At 45.4% G+C, this 24338-nt stretch overlaps 1 protein-coding gene across 2 annotated transcripts; it reads right to left on the reverse strand.

Moving 5' to 3' along the window:
- Positions 1-2281: 2281 nt before the first annotated feature.
- Positions 2282-21812, reverse strand: Cipc (CLOCK interacting pacemaker). Of its 2 annotated transcripts, none has more exons than XM_027418596.2 (4): positions 21664-21812; positions 15712-15898; positions 8640-8809; positions 2282-5833 (listed from the first exon to the last, which is right to left on the reverse strand). In XM_027418596.2, the coding sequence occupies exons 2-4, from the start codon at positions 15845-15847 to the stop codon at positions 4943-4945; spliced, it is 1197 nt and encodes a 398-aa protein (XP_027274397.1). In that variant the 5' UTR covers positions 15848-15898; positions 21664-21812; the 3' UTR covers positions 2282-4942. The 2 variants fall into 2 exon arrangements, with proteins under 2 accessions (XP_027274397.1, XP_027274398.1); XM_027418597.2 differs by lacking the exon at positions 21664-21812 and adding an exon at positions 21238-21594.
- Between the last annotated feature and the right edge of the window lie 2526 nt (positions 21813-24338).

Here is a 24338-nt window from a genome sequence, read left to right on the forward strand (position 1 = left end):
CTTTTTTTTTAGCTAGTAAGAATTTTCTTGTGGCTGTGAAAAAGGCTCAGTGGGGAAGAGTGCTTGCTGCAGAAGCATGAGTCCCTGAGTTCAGATCCCCAGCATCTGTGTAAAAAGCTATGTGTGGTGGTCACATGCACCTGAAATCCCAGCACCAGGGGTTGTCAGACACTGGATTACTGAGACTTGCTGGCCACCAGTCTAACCAAAAAACATGGCACTCCAGACTCAATGAGTGACTCTGTCTCAAGGGAATAAGACAGAGTGTGGGAGGGTATCTGAGCACATATCTGAATATATGTTTACATATGAGTGTACATACATGCATACACCACATACACAAATAATCCCCTTTTTTGAAGGACTAGGGACATAGCTCAATGTGGCAGACTGTCTAATATGCAAGGCCCTGGGTTCAATCTTCATTCAGCACTCAAACAATCAAATAAGTAAATGTCTTACTTGGCAAACCGAGGCAAGAGGGCCACAAGTTGAAGATCAGTCTGGGCTATATAGCAAGACATTGCCTCAAAACAGAAAGAAAAAAAGAACAACAGCGTTGCTGTTGTTGAGGCAGGGTCTTGCTTGTAGCCCTGGCTGCCCTGTTTGCCAGGCTGGTCCCAAATTCACACAAATCCACCTGCCTCTGCCTCCTGAGTGCCACCATGTCTGGCTGAGGGCAGTTTTTATATGGGCATGAATGAATATGCCGGCTTCAATCAGGTACTTAGGACAAACGCAAAGGTGACAGACTGACTGCATGCTTGTCTAGAGTCACATTCCAGAAGATCCAACTGGACACGGATATAAAGTCACCTCACTAGAGCACAGGTCATCCATTCTCCAAAGTCCTAACGTCAGTCCTTTTTTGTCTGTTTCACTTGTGGCTCATCTAAAGCAACTTTTAAAATTACATTTCATTTATGTGTGTGTTTGGGGCAGGGGTGGTGTGGGTGTGGAGGTCAGAAAGACACTTTCAGGGGCCTGTCCTCTCCTATTACCATATGGGGCTCAGTGGTCAACTCAGGCCACCAGGATGGGCAGTAAAGTGCCTTCACTCACTGAGCAGTCTTGCTGACTGACCCACAGCTACAGATCTCATAAAAAGTAATGCTGAGAAGAACCTTAGAGATAATTAGTGCTTTATTAGTCAGCTTGGAGGCTACGTGACTTAGCCAAAGTCACCAGAATAGTAGGTTTGGCAGGGATGGGACTTCACCTGGGGGGTAGAGCAGCTGTAGCTGCCTGACATGCTTGAGGCTCTAGGGTCAATCTCCAGCAACAAGGAAAAACAAAACTGAAACAGAAATGACAAACAAAAGCCAGTCTTTAGTCTCTTTGGCACCAGGTTATGAGTTGTGGTGGCAGCTTCCAAGGTGTGGCTTAAGCATGAGGCTCACAGATAATCCTGGATGCCTGGATGCTTCCTCACATGGGAACCATGTGGTGGGGTGGGTAAATCAAGGAATGGGGTCTCCCATGTGTACCTCACAGGGTCCACTTTCTGCTTTCTCTTACTTTTCCAGATGCCACTTCTGGAGAAGGATGGTCTCTATTTCAGAAGGGCCTTCTTGAGCCATTTTTACCCATTTTTTAATTTGTTTCAGTGGCCTTACAAGCGTATTTTAAAGTCACGAAGACTACTGTGTGGGTCAGAGATAATGCTAAAAGACTTCACACTGCCAACCCTGCGATCTTTTCATGAGAGTAAGCTTGCTACACTCCCGGCATCTAACCTGCAGGAAGCAGTTGTTGGCTGGACTGGGCAGCAGGAAGATGTCTCACTGTAGGGAGCACAGAGGGAGGTGGACATACTTGCTGAGGGCCCCTCTGTTGTAGAAAGAGCTTCAGATTATGTGGCTTCACTTCATTCCAGTACACAGCGTAGACATTGTCATTTGGAAGCTCTCTGTAGTATGTCAGACAGAGGAGGCCACCGGACAGCCCCCTCACTTTCCACCTCCAAGTATGGCAGGCTACTCAGGCTATCCGTGCACAGCACCCAAGTCTGAACAGTCTCCAATATTCAGCATCCAATTTCATATCCCAAATAACATAAAGACAATGTTTGAAACTTCAAGCAACCCACAATTATTCTAAATTTCTTTAGGCTTTTTTTTTTTTTTTTTTTTTTTTTTTTTTTTTTTTTTTTTTTTTTTTTAGGAGTGGCTGGAGGGCAGAGGTGCTGGGGTGGAGCCCAGAGCCTCACACACACTAGGCGGTCACTCTACCAATGGCTACATGCCCAGGCCTTAGAATTCTCAAGCAGTTACAATGCAAACAGTTTTCAAGTAAGTGACTTTTATTTTTTTTTTCCTCTGACATTTCACAGTCAATTTCTAAATAACTTCACACTTTCTTAAAAGGATTCACATTTGGTAAATAGTCTCTACCCTAAAGAGGTTGTGGCTGAAAGGCCACTTCAGTTTATGTGCAAGAGTAACTTGTGTGCTGAGAAATCATACCAGAGAAGTCAGACGATGCTATAGTCAGTAGTAAACTACAAACGATGGTAATTCTATAACCAATTCAACCAGGAACCTTTCTGTCCCTTTGTTCCAATATTGCCAATACAACCCGACAAAGGATCTCCTGTGGGTTAGCCTGAGCTAAAACTGACTTCTCAGCTTGGGAAACAACAGCCCTGCACAATGCTTCATAAGGACTTACAGCATGCACCACTGAGGCCATTGCTACTTACATTACAGCGTTGGGTGACCAATGAAGATCTTTCCGCTCCACTCCAGGCTTCCTCCGATGCTGCTCTAGCCTCTGACCTCAAAGTATCGCTCCTTCTAAGATCTAGCTTCTCTACTGGAATCCATCTGCTTCCAGCTCCTCCAGGAACACAGCACTGCACTAACAGCCTAGACACTTGCAGCTACGGCTCTGAGATCACAGAGGAGCAGTGACTGGGGGTGCTAACCCTGCCTGCCACTCAGCAGTGAAGATCTATGGTGGCTTTCATCATCTTTTATGGGGACAGGAAGGGAAATGAAAGCCCAAATCCAGAAGAAAGAGTCCAAGAGGCTCATAGCTCTCCACTGAGGGTTTTTCCAGTGGGGTACATTTGGTTCTCAGCAAGTGCTTCCAGCCTTCCAACGCTTGGTAAAACTCATGGCTGGTGCCCAGGCTGCTCTGAATGCACCTGTCTCTACAGCTTTCCTGCCAAACATTCTGCCAAAAAGGAAGCTTCCTAGTGGAGTGAGAGTGAATTGACTACGATACCATACAGATTTAGGGGGAGTGTATCCCAAGGAGCTGAGTCTGCCCAGAGACACTGGCTCTGCTTTTGGAAACTCTTTCAGAAAGCAAACAGCAGGTAAGAATTCTGTGTTGATCAGAGTAGATCACCAAGTTAATTATTTTTCAACCAATCATATCCAAATCATGTCTTTATAAACACAGTAGAGTCAACCTGAGTCTTACAATTTTTAAACTATGTTAGAATTACAACTCCTAGTAGATGTGACCCTTTGCTCTGGACCTAGTAAAGACCCACGAGGGCTCTCTCTGCAGAAAGATGATGCTGGTCACAGAACCAGGTTAATTTGTAAAAACAAAGATTTTCATGAGGATGAAAATTTGAACAAGTGGATACAACCCTTTGAATCTTTACTGTTTAGACATTTAGTTCCCAGCACAGGGAAGCTGAAAAGAATGTCATCTGGAACCTCCTCACATTCTTCGTCCTAAGGCCAGCCTCAGAGAGGAACCACACTTCAGCTCTGCTGCCACATCTAACACCAAACACAAGACTTCCACAGTGGCTCCCCATCACCACAGGGATGGGTGAGACTCAGATGTGAATGGAGAAGGGTCTTTTGTGCCTTGTTCTAACCTCAGGGTTTCACTTAATTCAAAATGTATGAGCACAGTCATTCTTCCGTCACAGAAACAGCAGGTGAGGCCCAGCAGAGGGAAGCTTACATCAGACTCTGAGGATCCACTGAAGCCATCTCGGGCTTTTGATTATGTTAATGATGATGGTGGCTTGTTTTTTAACTTTATATTCATTTACTTATCTAGTGTGTCTGTGCATGTGTGGTGGACAAACTGCAGTAGTTGGTTCTCTCCTGCTGTGTAGGTTCAGGGGATCAAATTCAGGCCATCTGGCTTGGCAGCAAGTACCCCTACTCACTGAGGCACCTTGCAATCCTGACTCAAGTGTTTTAGATGTAAGATAGGTTGTGTGCTATTTCGAGCATGAAGTAACAAAACTTTCCAGCTAGTGACAAAAATGCTGGCTTCTTTGACCCTTTAATCAAAAAAACAACTCATACAACTCCAGATGATACTAAATCAGTCTGTTTTTAAAAATCTGAAGGATGTGCCTACTTGTGAGATCTGGTGTGATCGGTGTGAGTCAGATGGCTCTGCCCTTTCTCCCTTGACTTTCAAGTGTAAGAAACAAAGCCTCATGTGATTAAATGCTTGCACCCAGGCACAACCTGTGCCCAAAGCATTTTAGGTTTCACCCAACTGGCACGATGCCTGGTAGAATACAAACACATCGGCTTATTTTTCTCTGTGACTAAGATACCTGAGGAGGCCCAAGAAGGGATCCTTAGGTCACCTACTCCTTGGTTTGACAAATGTCATACTGTACACTCATCCATGTCACTGCACCTTGGATCATGGATAGTGAGTGGGAAGTTGGAAGAGACCCACACAGTCATCTCTCCTTTGTCCCAAGATCCAGCTAAGTGCCCACAGGCTAAGAAAAAGGGACTCACAGATACTCCCAAGTGGAGGTCCTCAGAGGAACATAAACACACTTAACCTGTGCATGAACCACAGATTAGGACATCAGCAAGGGACTGGCACGTGGCTTCGTGAGTTTAGAAAGAAAAGCTCTTAACTAGGCTGTGGAAAACAGGTGTAGGTAGTAATAGCAAAAGAGTTAAAAGAACCACTCAAATAACTGAAAAACGCCTCTGTGCTATATGTCTGGGTGATCAGACAATGCATCTAGGTCACTGCCTGAATGACTGGACCCAGATGTCAGTGATGCCTGCAACTTGGCCCACGCCTGAGGAGCCCTGCTCTTGGTGGCCTCTATAAACATCTGGGTTTGCTCCTTCAGCTGGTCTAGTTCCACCTGAGTTGCTTGGTTCTGACGAATCAACTCCTTGGTCTTCAAAGTGATTTCAAGCAAACCAGACTTGTGGAGGACCACTAAGGTATTCTGGAAGCGCCTGTGCTTGCTCTGCCTCTGCTCGGAAAAGATGTCTGAGCTGCGGCAGAGGTCTGCAGCCCACAGCGGTGAACTGTAACTGGCTGACAGTGGCGACAGAGGGGAGCTGCTTTCTAAGCCATGCAGAGTGCTGTCTGATGCACACACAGGACTGGCAGGCGATGCAAAAGTCAGGCTGGGCGCCTTAGCCACATGACTGCTAGACACAGGCTGAAGAGTCTGTGGACTCCCACCAGCCCCCAGGGAGGGCACTCCTTGCAGAGCAGAGTCCTCAGTGAGTTTGGAGCTGGGTGGGGCTGGGGTAGAAGGACTGGACAGCACAGGGCCAGTCTTGGCTGGCTCACTGGAAGACAGGACTGGCCCCAGTCTCTCGGTACAGACTTTCTTCGGTATTCCACTTGATCCTCTTTCTTCTGAGCCAAGGGAAAGGCTCCTTTTGCCTGGGTGGGGGGCTATTTTGGTGTAAGAATTTAGAATGGGCAAGTAGTTTCTGGAATCTGACTTTTTTTCACCAGTGTGGCATGGGCTGACAGGGGATGGCACAGGTGGATGAAGAACAAAGAGCTGTGGCTGTGCTGAGATCACCTCAAAGGAGGGCTGGACAGTCCATGACTGGAGCTGGGATGAGCTGCTGCCCTGCAAACAAAGGAGAAGAGCAGCTGTGTTCAGGATGGAAGAATGAAGCTCCCAGCTTCCACCCATGGCAAAGAAGGTGGGTGCTCAGCCACAGCTGCTTTGGGTACGCAGGGGAGCCCTTGTTGAGAACAGGGAGGAAGTGACCTGAAATCCACTTACATCTGAGATCATACTAAAAACAAGAGAAAACTAAAGGCAAACACAAAAAAAAAAATGTTTTCCTAGGGGAAAACTTGAGGAAATATCTGGGGGTCTTATTTTTGTTTTAAATTCTGTCTCTGTGTGTGCCAATGTATATATAGGTAGGTGCACATGAGTACAGGTGCCCATGGTGCCAAACAGTGTCAGATCCCCTGGAGGTGGGGTTACAGGTGGTTGTGAGTCATCTGACGTGGGGCACTGGGACCAAACCTGGGTCCTTGGGAAGAACAAGTGCTCCCAACCACTGAGCTACCACTCCAGCCCTGAAATATCTGTTTTTATTTAAGGGCTATCATTCCAAAAAAGAAATTGGAGGTAGACAATAATGGCACAGTCAAGGTACAATGGAGACAACAAAAACCAAGAAAGTATAATATCCTGGCCAAAGTTAAAAGATGCTAAGCTCAGGCTGGGGTTTGACTTTGCTGCTGGAGTGCTTGCCTAGTATGCTTGGAGTCCTCTATTGGACCCAGCACCACATAAGCCCTGGCATGGTGGCATATACTCATCATCTTGGCATTCAGGAAGTAGAAGCAGGAGTGTCAAGAGCTCAAACTCATCCTCAGCTACATGAGGATTTCAAGATCAGACTGGGCTACTAGATACCCTGTCTCAAAACAAAGAAACCCCAAAACCAAATGAAATCCAGAAGAGGCTAGCTTGTCACTGAGTGTCCTGGCTCCTGACCAGCCTAGCAACTTGCCATCTGTCCTGTGCCCCCGTGTCACTCTTGCATGTCCCGGTGCAGCCACCCCAGTCTGCAACACACGTGGCTTGTCAACACAGCCACAAGGAGCAACAAGAAAGGTAAAAGAGAACCAGAGAGGGAAACAGCCCAGGGTAAAGACACCCAAAGGCACCGGGCAGCACTGGCAGGTGACCTCACTTGGGCCCACTCCCTCTCTATGCTCTTTCCTTTCAGTGAGGAAAGCTGTGTGGAAAGACTCAGCTGCAGGCAGGACCACTCCCTGAGCAGGCTCCTTGTATATAAAGAGGCCGTGAGCTGAGCACTAGCACTCCTTATTCTCTGCTTCCTGACTGTGGGCGCAGGTAAGAAACTGCCTCAAGTTCCCATGACTTTCCTGCCATCAAATGATTGTTCAGAACTTACCAGCTGCCTTCCTTGCTGACCTCAGTATGTATTCTTCAGAAGTGACCAGGCAGTGTTCAGATACTAAGGTAGTATCTGCTGTAGCCATGTTCTTATAACCTCTGGCTAAGATGGGAAGGTCAACACTAAAACCATATTCTCAATATACTTGTTAATGCAAGAACTGTATCTATTTTCATAGTAAATTACTCTAAGTTTAATTGTTGTTTGACTTAAATCACTTTTCCATTCCTCAGACTTCTCTATTCTAACTTAAGTTTTTGTGAATGAATTCTCATTCTCAAACCCTAAAACCTAACTAATATTTTCATCCACTAATATTTCATATCTAGGAAATAACTACTCAGTCCAAACTACACAGAGCTTTACAGTCAACAGTGAGGACCCTGTTGGCCCTGCCATTCTTAGCCCACAGAGCTGCCCTGTCACCAAGGTGTGGCTCTAGCTTAGAAACGGCCTCTGCTACCGAAGCAAAGGTGTCCTTCCTGCTATGTCTGTTTGTTTGAACTGTCTTTGGCACAGTGTCTCTTTATGTATCCCAGGCTGCCCTCCAATTTGGAATCCTCCTGCCTCTATGTCTCCAGGAGTGAGACTACAGGAGTATACTACCATGCAGGCTTACAAACATGTTTTATACTCCTAAATTCCCAAATTAATTCAATGTAAAAAGAGGATCCCAGGGCTGTGACGTAGTACAATGGTGTATGTTTGCCTAACATACACAGTGCCCAGAACTGAAAAAACTAGAAAACAAACAAAGAAACAAAAACCTTTGCCAGGCGGTGGTGGCGCACGCTTTTAGTCCCAGCACTCGGGAGGTAGAGGCAGGCGGATCTCTGTGAGTTCGAGACCAGCCTGGACTACAAGAGCTAGTTCCTGGATAGCCTCCAAAACCACAGAGAAACCCTGTCTCAAAAAAAAAAAAAACAAAAACAAAAAAACAAAAACAAAAAAAAACAAAACAAAGAAAAAAAGCCTTTTATTTCTTCCCTAAACCCTGCCTCATGTTAGAATGTACCACTTAAGTGACTTTTTGGCTTGGTTCCATTATGCATTACTACAGCAGGTCAAAGGTCCATTTAAAACTAGAAATACAAAGATAAAATAGTTAGAACGTAAGTCCTGACTTGTGTACTTTTGTTTTTTGTTTTTAGGCATTTCTCTCTTTCTCTCGATCTCTGTGTATGTGTGTGTGTACATGTGAGCTCAGGTGTCCTCAGATCAGAGGAAAGCAGGGTAGAGTATTTGCACAACACACATACAAACACACAATTTATAAAGTAAATCTTAAAGAAAGAAATTTAAATCAGAAAGCAAAGAAACAAACAAGAGCAAACAGCATCAGTAGTTGAGGCGACACCATCTCCTGGGAGGCAGGTCCACATCAGCGCGGCTCCGGTGCTTCTGAAATCCCTGCCTGCACAGCGGGAGTGTCTGCACAAGAAGTGCAGAAACCTTCATCTGCAGTCTTTGGGCCCCACTGGTCCTCCTCACCTGCTTGACCAGCACGTTCTTCATGACCACCATAGGGGACAGCGCAGGGAAGGCAGTGCTTGCGGCTCTGGAGCTCGGCCTCAGCCTGTCCTCCCTACTCCAGCCCAAAGCACTCAGCAAGTCCTCTGACTCCATCTGCTCTGCGGAGCTCAAGCATTCTGAGCTCCCATCTGCTGGGCAGAAAAAAACGGTCAGTTCATATGCGCTCTAGGCTAACGGCTCATAACCCAGCCACTAAAACAGAAAGGACTCCCTGAAACAGAAAGGAACATCTTTGATAAGTGTTTCTGTGAGTTCTCTTAGGCAGAAATTTCACTGGATGTTCAACAACCATCCCTCCTGCTCCAAAAGCCTAACCGCTCTGCTTGGCTTTCTTCAAACCCTTAAAAAACCCCAAGTCAGTCAGGGTTCCTATGAAAGCACTCATCCCCAGATCACATGAGAAATGAGTTGAAGACTCCAAAGTGAGATGATTGCTTTTGGTCTACTATTTTAACAACTTTTTTTGTTACATTTTACATGTGTGGAGGTGGGGGAACGTGCATGCCACATTGCATATGTGAGAGTCAGTTCTCTGCCACTAGGCTGTCAGCCTTAGTGACAAGTGACTTTACCTAGAGAGCCACTTCATCAGTACTAGGTAATTAATTTTCAAATCTGTTGTTGACAAGGCAGAATTAAGATCTTTCGAGGCTCTGGAAACCGCACGATATGCTTAATGTATAAAAAGCAAAGCCAATTAAAATTTATACCCATGTTAAAATGAAAAGCTTTGTCCTGAGTTTTCTGATTGAATGGTTAGTGCTAGCTATTGGGAGAAGCTACACTTGCCTAGGAGACAAACTTCCAGGCATAGCTGTGAAGGATTATCTAGATCAAGCTCTCAGAATGTCAGTGAGGGATTATCTCAATTAGTTAATTGATGTGGAAAGACTCAGCTGCAGGCAGGACCACTCCCTGAGCAGGCTCCTTGTATATAAAGAGGCCGTGAGCTGAGCACTAGCACTCCTTATTCTCTGCTTCCTGACTGTGGGCGCAGGTAAGAAACTGCCTCAAGTTCCCATGACTTTCCTGCCATGATCAACTAGAACTCAACTGTGAGCTGAAATAAACCCTTTCCCCATAAGTTCCTTTTGTCTGATTACTTATTTTATCACAGTGACAGGAAAAGAAACAGTAAGGCACTTGTCAAAGCTGAAGCTAAAGTGTTTCTCTGTTGCCCCCACCACCCTGTTAAGCACCACTTACTTTGCTGATGTCCTGAACACATGAGAGTTTACTGGGAATCCTGCACCATAGGGGATAAAAGAGTGCTGCCGTGGTTTGCAACCCAAGTGTCTCCCACAGGCCCATGTTTTGAACACTTGATCCCCAGCTTGTGGCTCTATTTTGAAGGCCATGTAGGTGGCTGAGAGCAGGCCTAGGCAGGTTATACTGAAGGGACCAGCTCCCCATTTCGGCAGCCATAACAGCCGAACACGTGCTTGTCTGACCTTGTCTTAGTCACCAGAAGGTTAGATGCCTGCCTCGTGGCAAGGAATCAATCAGAAGTTAGCTGGTGGTGCTATGCTTTACAGACAAGCACACAGCAATGATGCACAGAGCATAGCAATCACCCTGGGAGGGCCTATGAGCCATAACAACCAGTTGACCAATCAACACAGGGCAAGCCCTCCAAGCCTGGATCCACACCAATCCTGAGCCTGTGCATACCCCTAGACACTCCCATTACGCTGCCCTATAAGATCTCTATGCAGACGCTTCGAGCTGTCTTTCCTAGCCATCCGCCATGGTGGATGGATGGAAGGCCCGAGCTAACATGGGGTTAGCTCATTAAACAACTATAATAAAGCCTCGTGCAGTTTGCATCAAGCTTTCGAATCCGCCTGGTGATTGGGGTGACCGAGGTCCTGGGCTGAGATCCTGGAGGCCTGAGCTCCCGGGGGTCTTACAATACCAGGCTCTGACTCGCTTGAGCCTGCTTTCTCTCCTCCTGGTCCATTGCTGCACACTTCTACCTCCACACACAAAACAGCTCTGCTGTACCTTCCGCCTCTAAGGATTGAGACTGTCGTGAGCAACACGAAACTTTCTGTTAGATATTTTGGTTATGGTAATGGGAAATAAAACAGATGTTCTCCCTATGTTAATTCCACATAAAACGAATGCAGCCAGATACCTGCCAGAAGAAACCAAGAGACAGTTGTACCTTGCTACAGAGGTGTCTGGGATTATTCTAAATGCTCACCAATGTGCAGCTCAGTTGACAGAGAGCTTTCTGAGCATGTAACAGCCTTAGGTTCCATCTCCACATCACATAAGCTAGGTCTTGTGGTGCATACCTCCACTCAAACTCAAGAGATAGAGGCAGGGAGATGAGAAATTGGAGGTCATCTCTGGCTACATAGTGAGTTTGAAGCCAGGGATACATGAGCACTACCTCAAGAAAGAGAGATCAGAAAAAACAGGTGTGGCGGCACACACCTACAATTCCATCACTCAGGAAGCTGAGACAGAAGGATCACAAATTCAAGGTAATTTAAATAATTGTACCTTGTATTTGTGCAGCTTGGCAAAGACAATGTGATCAGAAAGGTATTTTCAACAGGTATAATTCAGAATGTCTAGTGACACTTCTCAAAAGACATGGCTGGTGGAGTCCTCCCCTTGATCGAACAGTTAATCCAAATGAATACTGCTGACACACTACCAGACCAGAACCACCAGTATAGAAACAAGTGTAACTCCTGATCTTGGAGCAGAAATGCACTCTACACATAAAGAAACCAGTATGCTTGGAGAAAAAGCTAGTCTTTGGCTAAAAAGGCACAAGATGAACCTAGACAGTTTGTTGTCCCAAAAAAATGAAAGAGGTGCTCAAACACAGAGGGAGAAGGTGTCAACTGAGACAATGGCAAATTTAAGTCACTGGCCAAATTTGAGACAATGTAGGTAACAGAAATATGAGGTTAATGAACCAACAAACTGAATTACTACAGAATTCTACAAATCCAGAGTGATACTTAAAAAGGACTAGAGGAAGAACAATGCTTCCTCACAAAGAGGTTCAGTTGATGGCAAAAGGACAGCATTAATAAATCACAACTTCTAAATCACTACTGTGGTAACCAGTTCAAGGAAAGCTTGTCAGTGGATGCTAAAACACCAGTCAAGTTTGCTGGAAGGCAGGTCGAGTGGTTCCTGCCTAAAATCCCAGCACTCGGAGGCTGAGTTGCCCATACTTGCCCAAAACTCACTCTAACCTAGGCAAGTCTTGACCTTGTAAGCCACCTGGCTCAGCCTCCCTAGAACCTAGAATTCTAGATATGTGCCACCAGGCCCAACTAAAAAACTTTCTTTACAATAAAGAAATCTGGTGTGAAGTACCTTTTAACCAGAGGATCAGAGTATTACCAAAACTGAGACTGGGACTGGAGAAAATGGCTCAAAGTTAAGAGCACTCACAGAGGACCCAGGTTCAGTTCCTAGTCCCTAAATCAGGTGACTCACAACCTCCTGTAAGTCCAGTTCCAGGGGATCTGATGCCCTCTGCTGGCCCCCACAGGCACCTGTATGCAAGTAGTGCGCAAACTCATGAAGAGACACACACATACAAATAAGTAGACAAATATCTAAAAAAACAACACTTTTCTTGTGTTTTGGGAAATATACAACATCAACAATGCAGTGTTCTAATGATTCAAAAAATGGGGAAGCTATCAGAAAATCCAGAATGTGGGACATTCTATAAAACTGCAGTCCTGTCTTGTTCAAAGATATCAATGTCATAAAGGAAAGAAAAAAATGGGAAAGCTATTCTGGATTCAACAAGACTAAAAAGCAGGCTATCTACATACAATGCACACTTCTGAATGGATCTTGGATCCAAAACAACAAGACAATGGCAAACCGCTGTAAGAACATTGCTGGGTCACTAGGAAAAATCCAAATAGACTGCAGTTAGAGAGAACTCAATTGCAGATGACTTTCTTGGGTATAATAGTGGCATTATAATTATACAGAGGAATGTCCTTGTTTCTGAGATTCACACTAAAGATTTAAAGATGAAATGCTAATTGTTTAAAATTTACTTTTCAAACAAGACAGTTAAGCCCAAGTATGTAGGGAAGGATATAAATAAAGCATAAACGAAAATTTGTAGTGGATCTAAAAGAAAGTATCTTTCTTGTGGGGGACTCATTCATTTTTCTTTAGGTTTGAAATTTCTCAAAATAAATTTGGGGAAATAATTAAAATAGAAAATACCATCCATCTTGATTTTGCAAATTTTACTGAAGTGCTTCTCAGCCAGCCTTTTGGCTAAGATCAAGTATGAATTTCATCATATCCAAGGTAACTGGAATAATTCAGGTGGAGACCACATCCCTGGAACCTGCCCCCAGAGTGACCCGTGTTCACTGGAACCACCTTCTGAAAGAGGGATGAGGGTGGTCATTTTTAATACCATTTGTGTCCCAACATTGCAGTGTGTATTAAAACAACTGGCCTGACGAAGTTAAAGACTTTAGGAGGAGGAGCTAAAACCCAATGGTCCTGGGAATTATATATGGAAGGATTATGGGTAAAGCTATTTTCTTCTTTGACTTTCCCCAAGTGTCTAAACTTTTACTATGTGGATGCATTACCTTATGGTCTAGAAACAGATCAAAAGCAAATGTGATACTGAAAGAGAAGAAAGCCTTTCAGTGTTCTCCAGACCTTCGACCTTGTTTTACAGGCCCCACTTTCCAGGCCTTTCCCCAGCCTCAGTACCAGAATCTCTAGGAGGGTCTAGGAATCTAAATCTTTAATAGATGTTTCAGATGAACCTCATGTTGAGACAAGCCTAGAAGTGACTACATTCCAAGAAGGGAACCCAAAGTGCTTCAGGCTGGCTCCCCCTTCCCTGGACGGTCCTGGCCCTGGGCAGGACATTAATTCCTCTGTTCTAATCCCTGGGTCAGTGCTGTCACCCTCTGAGTAAGTCTATTTATAATTGAACGTCTCATTCAGCATGCCTCTGAGACAAAAAAAATGTACCAACCTAAGAAGGGGAGAGTCCTAGATTTCCTAACAGCAGCAGTATAAGTTAGTAATATGGGTGAATTGTCTCTGGAGCCTAGGAAATACCTATATTTCTTTCTTTCCCTAGAAAAAGCTCCATTCTCAGGATATAGTAAGCCCGAATCCCCTGGCATCATCCTGGGAATCTCCTGGGACAATAAAATGTTGACACTGATTCAATATTTAGAGCAGTTCAAGCCACTACTCTCAGCCGTAGAAATGTAGAAATGAGAGTCTCAGCAGGAAATTACGAGGCTGAGTTGGGGGTGCAGCCAGCCCTTCTAGGGAAGGTTCTGAATGACTATCAATAAAAGTTGCTTTACTATTATTTTTTAATAGTTTATTTTTATTTTATAGGCATTGGTGTTTTTTTAACTTTCATGTACGTCTGTGTGAGGGTGTCGGGTCCCTTAAAACTGGAGTTACAAGTTACAGACAGTTGTGGGCCTCCATGTGAGCGCTGGGAACTGAACCACAGTCCATTGGAAGGCAGTCAGTGCTCTTAACCACTGAGCCATCTTTCTAGCCCTTTTTGATTTTTTTAAAGATTGTCTTTTTGAGCCCACATGTCATGGTGCATGCCTTTAATCCCAGCAAGTAATAATGATGGTGACAATGACCATGATGATGATGATAAAGAAGAGACTGGTTTGGGGGGGTGGAGGCTGTTTGTTTGGTTTTTATTTTTTTTAGATGGGGACTCATCATGTAGCCCTGACTGTCTTGGAATTCACTATGTAGACCATACTGGCTTCAAACTCACAGAGATCCCCCTGCCTCTGCCTCTGCCTCCCAAGTCCTGGGATTAAAGGCATGTTATACTATACACGCTCAAAGATTTGTTTATCTTCTTTTATGTGTATGTGCCTATTTGTCTATACACGCATCACATACATGCAAGTGCTCTCAGAGGCTACAAGTGTCAGATCCCCTGGAACTATATTATAAGTGGCTGTGCATCACCTGATGTGGGTGTTGACACTGTACTAATGTCCTCTGCAGAAGCAGCCAGTGCTCTTAACTATTGAGCCATCTCTCCAGGCTCTGTTCTACTTTCTTATAGTTCACAGTTGGGCCAGGTGTCTCACAGTTCAAACACAAAGAGTTCAGTTATTATGAAAAGCTGTTTGAAGGAAACATTTTTAAGTATAGGAAGTGTTATCTTAACAAGTGATAGTCACTCACCACATAAAGATGGTTCAGCCAAAGACAGGCCACATTTGAGATGATGACTGTACCATGTAGCCTAAGTATATAACAGGCTGTATCATCTAGGTCTATGAAAGTACACCCTAGTGTTCACACAAGGATAAGCATCCCATAAAGATCAGCTTCTCATTACATAATACATGACTGCATTACTTTTAACTGACTTTCACGCTGCTACATGGCAACAAGGTACGGTAGTATTTTATTTTTCCTTTTTCCTGCCATGAAAAGGAGTTAATGTAACAGAATTCTGAGTATTTTTAAAAACACTTGTCTTTGAGACAGGATCTCATGTAATCCAGACTGGCCTTGAACTCAAATGTAGCTAAGGATGACCCTGAACTTTTGATCCTCCTGTTTCTACCTTCCAGTGCTGAGACTGCAGGCATGTGCCAGCTTGCCCAGTTTTATAAAGTGCTGGGGATCCAAATAGGGCTTCCTACATACTAGGCAAGCATTCCACAACTGAACTATATTTCCAGTCCATGTCTAAATATTTTTTTTCTAGTAACTGCAGTTTGAAATATAGGATCAAAAGTTTAAAGCCTAAAATGAAAGAAAAGGACATCAAATTACTTTTTCAGGACTAACCCCATAGTGCCTTGATTCTGGTATCTGCCATAAGATACCAGAATTACCACCATCACCCCATTGTTTTCAGAATTGCTATTTTTAAAGCCAAGATAGTTATTTATCCGATTCACGAAGGCTTCTTGTCTTTTTTACACTAATGAGTTTCAGGCAGGAATGTTTTCATGCAAATCATTCGGAAAAGGTAGGAGAATAAGATACTGTTAACCTGAAAAACCAGAGTCCTTGTCTGAGTCAGGAGCCACCACGCCGAGCGGTCGAGCTACTCTTTTCACCTCTGTGCCTCGGCCTGGCTTGGCAGAGAGTCTTCGAGGGCTCTCTCTGGATGGCATTTTCCTCTCCATGTTTCAGTGGGCTGGAATCTGGATCACAAATAGTCTTTGCGTATGGTTGCTCTATGAAAAACAACAATTACATAAGAAGTCATTACCTTGAGAGTGAACCAGGTGAGCCAAATGGTGAAGAAAACAAGGGCAAAGAATGCTAGCCTCACCCACTTCAGCTACACTGTTGTCTCAACTGACCAGGCTTCAAGTTTACTAAACAGAATGGTTTCCACCCAAAAGGAGACTCACCATCCCCTCACTACCCTCTAATTCCATTGCAAATTCAAGGCACACAAACCACATTCAGTGGAAGCTTTGTGAACTGCTAACAAAGGGACATTTGATTCGGCTTTTTGGAATGGGTAACCAAATAAACTTGCCCTCCTCCCTGAGGAGAGGAGAGGTAACAGCAACCAGCAAGGCATGCTTTCCCAGTACACATCTGCAGGATGGTGACCTAGTACCACCACTCACAGCATGTCGTTTCTCAAATGAACCTCTCAGTTCTTAGAATGAAGTACTGAGCAGAGCACAACCGAAGTCATACATACATACATGCATGCATACATATACACACATATGCTACTTCAAAAGACTGTTTTTACATTTATTTATTTTTGTGTATGTGTTATCTGTATACATTTACATGAACACACATGTGCCATTATGTATGTGTGGAGGTCAAGAGACACCTTGGAGGAGTTGGTTCTATCCTTCTATCTTGTGGGTCCTGGAGATCAAACCCAGGTTGTCAGGTGGCAAGCACCTTTACCTGCTAAACTATCTCACTAGTCCTGTATGCTACTTTTTAACATAAAACAATATTTAAAAAACAAAACCCACAAGGGGGCTGGAGAGAGTTCAGCAGTTAACAGCACTGGCTGTTCTTCCAGAGGAACGGGGTTCAATTCCCAGCACCCACGTGGCAGCTCATAACTGTCTGTAACTCCAATTCCAAGGGATCTAACACCAATGCACATAAAATAAAAGTTGAATAAATTATTTTAAAAAAAGAAACCCACAAAACTGTTTCTACAGCCTGAAGGTACAGCTCAGTGGTAGAATGCTTACTTAGTATACTTAAGGCCTAAGTTTGAGCACAACAAAAAAGCAAAAACTTTTTTGTATAAACATATTTAAAAAGTGCTTTTAAGAGGTGGGCTGAAAAGATGGCTCAATAGGAGCAGGTTTGATTCCCAGCACCAACATGGTGGCTCACAACAACTCTAGTCCTTGGGGATCCAATGCCCTGTGGGCACTAGGTACACAAGTGGTACACAGACAGAGAGACATACAAACAAAACACTCATATACATAAAATAAATTTTTTTCAATGTAAGTGCTTATATTGCATAAGGGTATGTAACATTCATTGCTGTTAATGTTATTCTTAAGTTTCACAAGACCCTCCTCCTCAGTTATAATCCCATTTTGCAATGAAGCTCAGATACATTACATTCAGTCACATGTATACATGAAAAAAACATGTAATAAGTGCCCATATAAATTAGGCATTGTGCTGGACTGAGGATACAGAGTGAATACAATAACCATGTTTGTATCCTCCCTGCAGCTTGTGATCTGGAGAGAGACAGGAACAGACATTAACCAAGTATTCATACACTTGATGGTTACATTGACAGGAGCTACGAACAAGTGGGGCTGATGGTCTGGAGCACCAGGAAAGAGCCATGTGGCTGGAGGAGTCAGCAGGCATTAGTGCCATCAAAGGTTATAGGTGAGCTGTCAGTGTGTTGCAGGCCAATGGGAAGGCTGAAAGGAGAAAGAACATGGTGTATGCAGGAGCAAATGGCCAAGATGCCAGAGCATAGTGCAGGAGCCCAACCACGCACTGACAATGGGAGTGGGGGAAGAGGAGGGAGAGTAGACACACAGGACAGACAGGCCTTGCAATCGCACACGCTGGAAAGACTGCAGATATTAACTAAAGAGCAGTGGGAGAGGTGGCACACTCCAGGAAGTCAGGAGGCAGAGTCAGGTGGATCTCTGGGAGTCTGAGGCCAACCTGGTCTATATAGTGAGCTTTAGGCCAGCCAGGGCTACCTAGCCAGATCCTGTCTTAAAACAACAAAAACGAGGGACACTTTGGGGATAAAGAAAACAGGGTGCCACCAAGGAAAACAGTAGTGATGAAACTGGGCAGGCATACGCAAAGCCCAGAGATGCTTTAACTCGAAATCCACTCAGGGTTCCTCGCACCTCAGGCAAGCATCGCTGTCCCTGAATTAACTGAAGTACCATACCTCAACATTTCTGCTAGTTCAGGACCTGATGAGCAACACTAGAGGGAAGCCTCTTGGTGAAATGAAACAGGAGACACATGCTTCCATGCATACTTGAGTAACCTCTTGCTCACATATGTACAGACCAATAGTTCTCAGCATGTGGGTCTTGACCCCTTTGGGGGTCAAATGACCCCTTCACAGGTTCATATATCAGATATTCTGCATATCAGATACTTACATTATAATTCATAACAGTAGCAAAATTACAGTTATGAAGTAGCAATGAAATAATTTTATGGATGGGGGGGTGACCACATGAGGAACTGCATTAAAGGGTCGAAGCATTAGGAAGGTTGAGACCACTGTTACAGACAACTGCAGGGGACTAAAGGGACACAAACTGGTTTGAATGGGAGTAAATGCTAAATGTGAATCCAAGTGAAAGTCATTTTGCCCCACATCTAACTCATTTAAGGTTTGTCAGCCTCATCCAGCTCATGTCATATCACTCTTCTACCAGTCACATGCTTACCCTCCACACACAATGATAAGCAATGGCACTGTCACACTTAACAGAGCACTATACAATGGCAATGTCTCTCTGTTTGACAGCTACGATGTTTGATAGCCTGGACTAAAATATAAAACGGTATCCCTAATTATAAAGCAGGATAGTTTTGTATGAAACCCAACAAATGTGAATAGTGTAATTTTCCCAAAGTAATACTGTTCAGAAGTGAACAGGGCTGTCTTTAAAATGGAACTTGATGTGGCTTCCAGATGCCACTCAGCTAAGGCAGGCCTGACCAAGCTGTTGATCCACATTAGAAGGGCAGGTCATGTCAGGTGCAGATGACTAAGAATCTGAGAATTCTAATATCTAACTAAACATACACTTTTACAGGCATTTAAGAGAAAGAATCCCAATTCAGTCTTCTGTGATCACCGTGACAAGACAGAAAAAAGTTACTAAAATGTGAGTCGTGTTACTAAAATGCAGTCAGTGGAGCTACAGAAAAACACAAAGGAATTTACTCTGGTTCACAGAGAATTGACAGGGTAATGCTGACTACAGAACCGAAATACTAAAGTTGTAATCTGTTAAATTCTAAAATTTTAGATCCTAGGGAATTGGTGGCAACTGGGAATAAAAACGACAAAACATACACAATTGACTTTAGAATGGCCAACTGTCTGTTTTGGATGCAAAAAGAATTAAAAATATGAAAGCGTCTCTTCTTGATAAAAAGTTCAGTTTAAGCAGGAAAAAAGCCTTAGTGTTCCAGCTGAGGCAGCCCACGTGGGAAGGAGTACAAGAGCTATACCCACCTCCCTTCTCTGAGAGGGAGTGGGCTCGCACACATAACACATGGGAGGAAACCCTGGATAGAAAAACAGAGGGGTGGCATTTCCCACCAGCACCCCTTAAGCACAGGACCACACAAATGGAAAAACCTAGAAACTCAAGAAATCAAGAGGGTTTTTTTCATCCCTCCTCAGCACTACTTTACGATAAAGTTAGATATTTACAAACATTTGAAAGTGGGTTACACAATCTTCACCTGTCACCTCATCTCTTTGCTTCCCAACAATGGTGGGAAGCCACTTTTTACACATCTCAGACCCCTGCATTTCACTTACTTACTCTGCAAGAGGACTGATGCTCCCAAGCAAGCAGAGCGACCCTAAATGGGCCTCATATGACTGTACATGTTGTCAATGTGGGCCGTATACAGTAAAATTCAAATTGGAAATTAGTCAACTGGTACCCGGTAACATTCTCAGAAGTACTCCATGGCTTACTTCCATTGCTCACTTCCTACATTAGAGCCATTCACGACTCTAGAACCTCACCGGTCACTGGCTCTGTTTTCATTTTGTTTCCATCTTTGCAACAGACTGGTGAGGTGTTCAAGAGAATACTAAATTCTAACAAATCTCAGGCTGGCAGTGTCTGAAAGCCAAGGCAGTTTAGCAATCACCAAAATACCTGAGTACGGTAGTTCCAAACACCTCAAGATCTAATTTTCAGGTCTAGTCCAATATATACCCTTATTCTAAGATGAAACCATAGGGACAAATATACCAACCAAATTAAAAGTTGGTATGACCCACTATCTCTGGGGAGTTTTGAGTTGGGGAGAAAAAGACGATCCAAAGGTTACAGGGAAACAATCTGAACTGCAGCTTTTAGCACTCTCCTTTTATAGCTACTTGGCAACATTCCTGAGAGCTCACGTTCCCTTTAAATGTGTCACATGTATGACATGCATGCACGGAGGTGTGAGGCGAAAGCCCGAGCAAAGGCTTATATAGAATAAAGTGATAAGGCCACAGAAAGTAAAGTCTTTATCAGCCATAAAACCACGAGTAACCCCAGTTACAAGTTTATTTGTAGGTTTTCTCCGAAATTATTATCTTTTGATCTGCATTTTCAGAAATACCATTCCAGGAGAATGTGTATTTTAATGGTGAAAAAACTGCACCTGCCTACTCTCTGACTTCACACTCCTGCCCATTCTCAAAACTGGCTGAAAAAGTCATGTCAAAGACTTCCACACAGTCACACGGTTTCCCATGGCTCTCTCCATCCTCATCATTTTGAGGGGGCCATGTGATCAGAGAACGTCCTCAGATCACTTTGAGAGGGGGGTTCACATTAACAGTGCCCACCTATCCATTCGCACCAGCCCACATGACATCTGTGCCAGGCAGCATGCACACCCTCCAGGCATCAACTAGCCTGCCAACTCAACAGGGCAGAATTGGGCAGACCACAGGACTATGCTGTGCCTGGCATACCACCAGTCTCCAGGGCAAATGCCCAGGCAATGCCTACTGCCAGGACTTGGGCAATAAAGAGAGCTTGGCTCCGGCCTGGGTCCTGGGTCCAGATCAAAACTGCCCTACCCACCCACTAACCATTGACTTCTCACTTGGCACTATCCACCTTCTTCCTCGCATCCCTCCTTGGCACCATGCCTGGCTAGCTGGCCTAAAGTCGGGGACCGCAGGCCTCTGGAATAGACAGTGCACCTGTGTCTGGGCACAGCTCCTAAATGAAGGTCCTGGACACTCACCTGGACTCACTCACTCACTCACTCACTCGGTAAGCAGCCCTCATGCCCACCAACTAGCCCATTCCCAGGCCCCTCTGCTTACAGCCCGCCAGGCCTTCAGGCTCTCCTCCCGCAGGAGCCATGGCATCCAGGGCCAGGCCAGGGCACACGTGCCCTACAAGGGACTCACACCACTTGCCCCACACACAGGCCCCTCCCTACACGCCGTCTCTGCCTCACCCCAGATTCCCTTTCCCAGGCGGGCCCGACCCTTCAATTTAGCAAACCAACTAAATAAACGGAAGCCAGGAATGGCCAAACCCTCTGCTCCCAATATGTGGCGCCCCTCCACCCCGTTCTCCCCAAGTCCTGGCGCTCCTTTGTGTCCACTCCGCTCTCTCCTTTCTCTTCCACCTGCTCCCACCTGCTTTCTCAGTGCTCCCGGTCCCAGCCTCCCAAGTGTCACCATCCCAGGTCCTCCCCCACCCCCCCACGGTGCGCGGAGCTTAGCGAGCCCTGCCTTTCTCACCTACGGCCAGGGTCGCCGCTGCACCACCACCACCAAGCCCCGCGGGTCAGCAGGCGCATGCGCGAGCCGGTCCCCACGACTCCATGACAACCCGGTTTTATGCGCCGGGTCTCCGGCTTGTCCCGCAGGCCTCCCGCCCATTTCTCCTCCCCCTCGCCTCCGCGGACGCCTCCTCCGGTCACGTGACCCGGCTCGGCGGGAACCAGCACCACGGAGACTGCGCGGCGGCGCCGTGCTCCTAGAAGGGCGCTCGGAGGACCGCCCTTCCCCTCCTCCTCCCGCCCCGCCCCGACTTCCTCTGTCTAGGCTGGAGGACTGCGGGGAAAGCGTCGCTCTCTCCACAGCGGTGCTCCTCTCTGTGGTCGGCTCCGCCTCAGGCTCCGCCGCCATCTTGTCGCGTGATTGTGCTGAGGGCGAGCGCTTGTGACTGGGTTTCGAAGGCCGCGCGCGGGTAGCGGCTTCAGGAGTCGGGGTTCGTCTGGGGGACTGGGGGAGCTGCCCTCGGGGCGTGTCCCGTCGACGCCGTCACGGGTGGGGAACCGGAAGTGGACGCGCCGGGCCTGTGGCGGCTGCGGCACCCAGCGTGGGAGGCAGCCGGGCGCGGCGTCCCCGCGACGCGCTCACGTGTCTGCCACGCCTGTCGCCCGGCTTGCTTTCCCGTCAACCCTCCAGACGGCGGACGAGGACGGACGGGAAGCAGGGAGTGTCCTAGTGCGGTGATCTCGAGCCGGCTGACGCTCGGCTCGCTTTGCCCCGTGCGTGCGGTGGGAGGGTCAGGCTGTATTGACGATGCTCCCCCCGTCTGTCCTGCCCGCCCGGCCCTGGGAAAGGGAAGCACAAACCCCCAGCATAACCCCTAAGAGGGGTGGTGCCTCACAACCAACAGACAGCAAGCTTGGGCTGACAGTTGGAAGCCCCGCACTCCAGTTAAGAGCGGTTCAAACAAAATGAGGATATTGCGGCTACAGGCGGCGTTAGAATCGCCCAGGGACCGCGTGCAGCCGATGGCTACTTTGTTGTTAGGCAGCGAAGATCATCGCATGTTCTTGGCACTTGCAAATAGTGCCAAACTGGACGTGTGGATCTAGGTGGCCAATGGTCCCTGCGTTGGTAATCCAAGCGGCTTAAAAGGTCATAGTTAGTCACACCATTCATCCAGACGCAGATAATACTAATTTGTTAGTAGGAATGTACTTATTAGCACGAGCCCTCCCAACAAGTAATAGTTGAACGCCTACCCCGTGTAAGGCTGTTGTTGTTTGGGAAAGCAAACAGTGGCTAACCGTTATCCAAGTCATTAAGAGCCTGTAGTTTCACATGTATTTTCTCAGGACACCTCAACAACTGTATGGCGTAGGTGCTGTTGTCCTTAGTTTATAAACTAGGGGAGTGAAGTTTGTGCCCATGACACAGCGGCAAAGCCTGAGCTTAACTAACATACTGCCCCTGACTAAAACGATCTTTGCCTGCAAACACCTTAAAGATTTAACAACATGAAACAAAATGGTCTAATAACCAACATGAAAGAATGTAAGTGCCAGAAAAAGTGAACAAATCAACAAAAGCAAGGGAGAAAAAAATTACTCAGCTTAAGTCATTGCTGAAAGAGGAAGAAACTAGGTAAAGCTTTAAGCACAGATAAAAGTGGGATAATGCATACAGGCAGAAATGAATAAATGAAATAAGCAGAACCATGAGGAATGGCTTTGTCTTGGACCTCAAAAGGGGAAAACAAGTCAAGATTTCCCTTGCATATTAGCAGACAGCCATTCTGTATTAACTACTTGATTTTCAAAATAAGATCAGTGGTATTTATGGATAGACATAATTTTATGATTATTTTACTCTATGATTCTGTATGAAGAAGTCCATGAAAGTAGATAATATTGTTAGGTAGCCAAGTCATTATTTTTTTTTTCCTTTATTGATTCCCCAGGGCTGTAAATTGGCCCCTATATGGATAGTTTCCTGTGGCCTGGGGCCTTCAGTCATTGTGCTAAGACTCTTGGTTGGCTAAGGTCCTGTTAATGGAGAGTAGATTTTGAAGCATGATTCTTCTGGGTTTCAGGTCTTAGCAGTTTGAATCCTCTCTAGTACTCCTGGAGCTCAAGACTTATTTTGCCAACACCATTTCCAGCAGGGGGAGACATGCTACCTTAAATGCCGCACTAAAATTTTGGACAAGATTTCCACCTGTAAGCAGAGCTGAGTCAGAAACAGCAATTCTTTCCAATCTGCTTCAATAAATTATCACCTATTCGTATAGGAATTGGACTTTTTAGTCCCATGTAAGGTAGCATGAAGAGTTAGCTATGTATATATGTGTTTGAGATATTATGTGTGTGTGTGTGTGTGTGTGTGTGTGTGTGTCCTTATTTTTATTTATTTGTAGGTCAGGTCTCTCTATGTAGCTCTGGGTGGCCTGGTACTCACTTTGTAACCCAGGCTGACCTCGCCTTAAACTTGCAGTGGTTCTCCTGCCTCTGCCTCCTGAATGCTGGTATACCTGGTATACTTCCAAATACTTATAAATAATAATGATTTTTGTCCAGGCTTGTTGGTACATTTCTGTAACCCTTGCTACTCGAGAGGCTGAGGCAGAAGGATGACTTGAGCCCAGGTGTTAAAAGCTACTCTAAAGATGGGGGCTGGGGAAAGATCCCAATGCTAAATAA

The sequence above is a fragment of the Cricetulus griseus genome, chromosome 5 (assembly GCF_003668045.3).
Source record: "Cricetulus griseus strain 17A/GY chromosome 5, alternate assembly CriGri-PICRH-1.0, whole genome shotgun sequence".
In the NCBI taxonomy this organism is placed as follows: domain Eukaryota; kingdom Metazoa; phylum Chordata; class Mammalia; order Rodentia; family Cricetidae; genus Cricetulus; species Cricetulus griseus.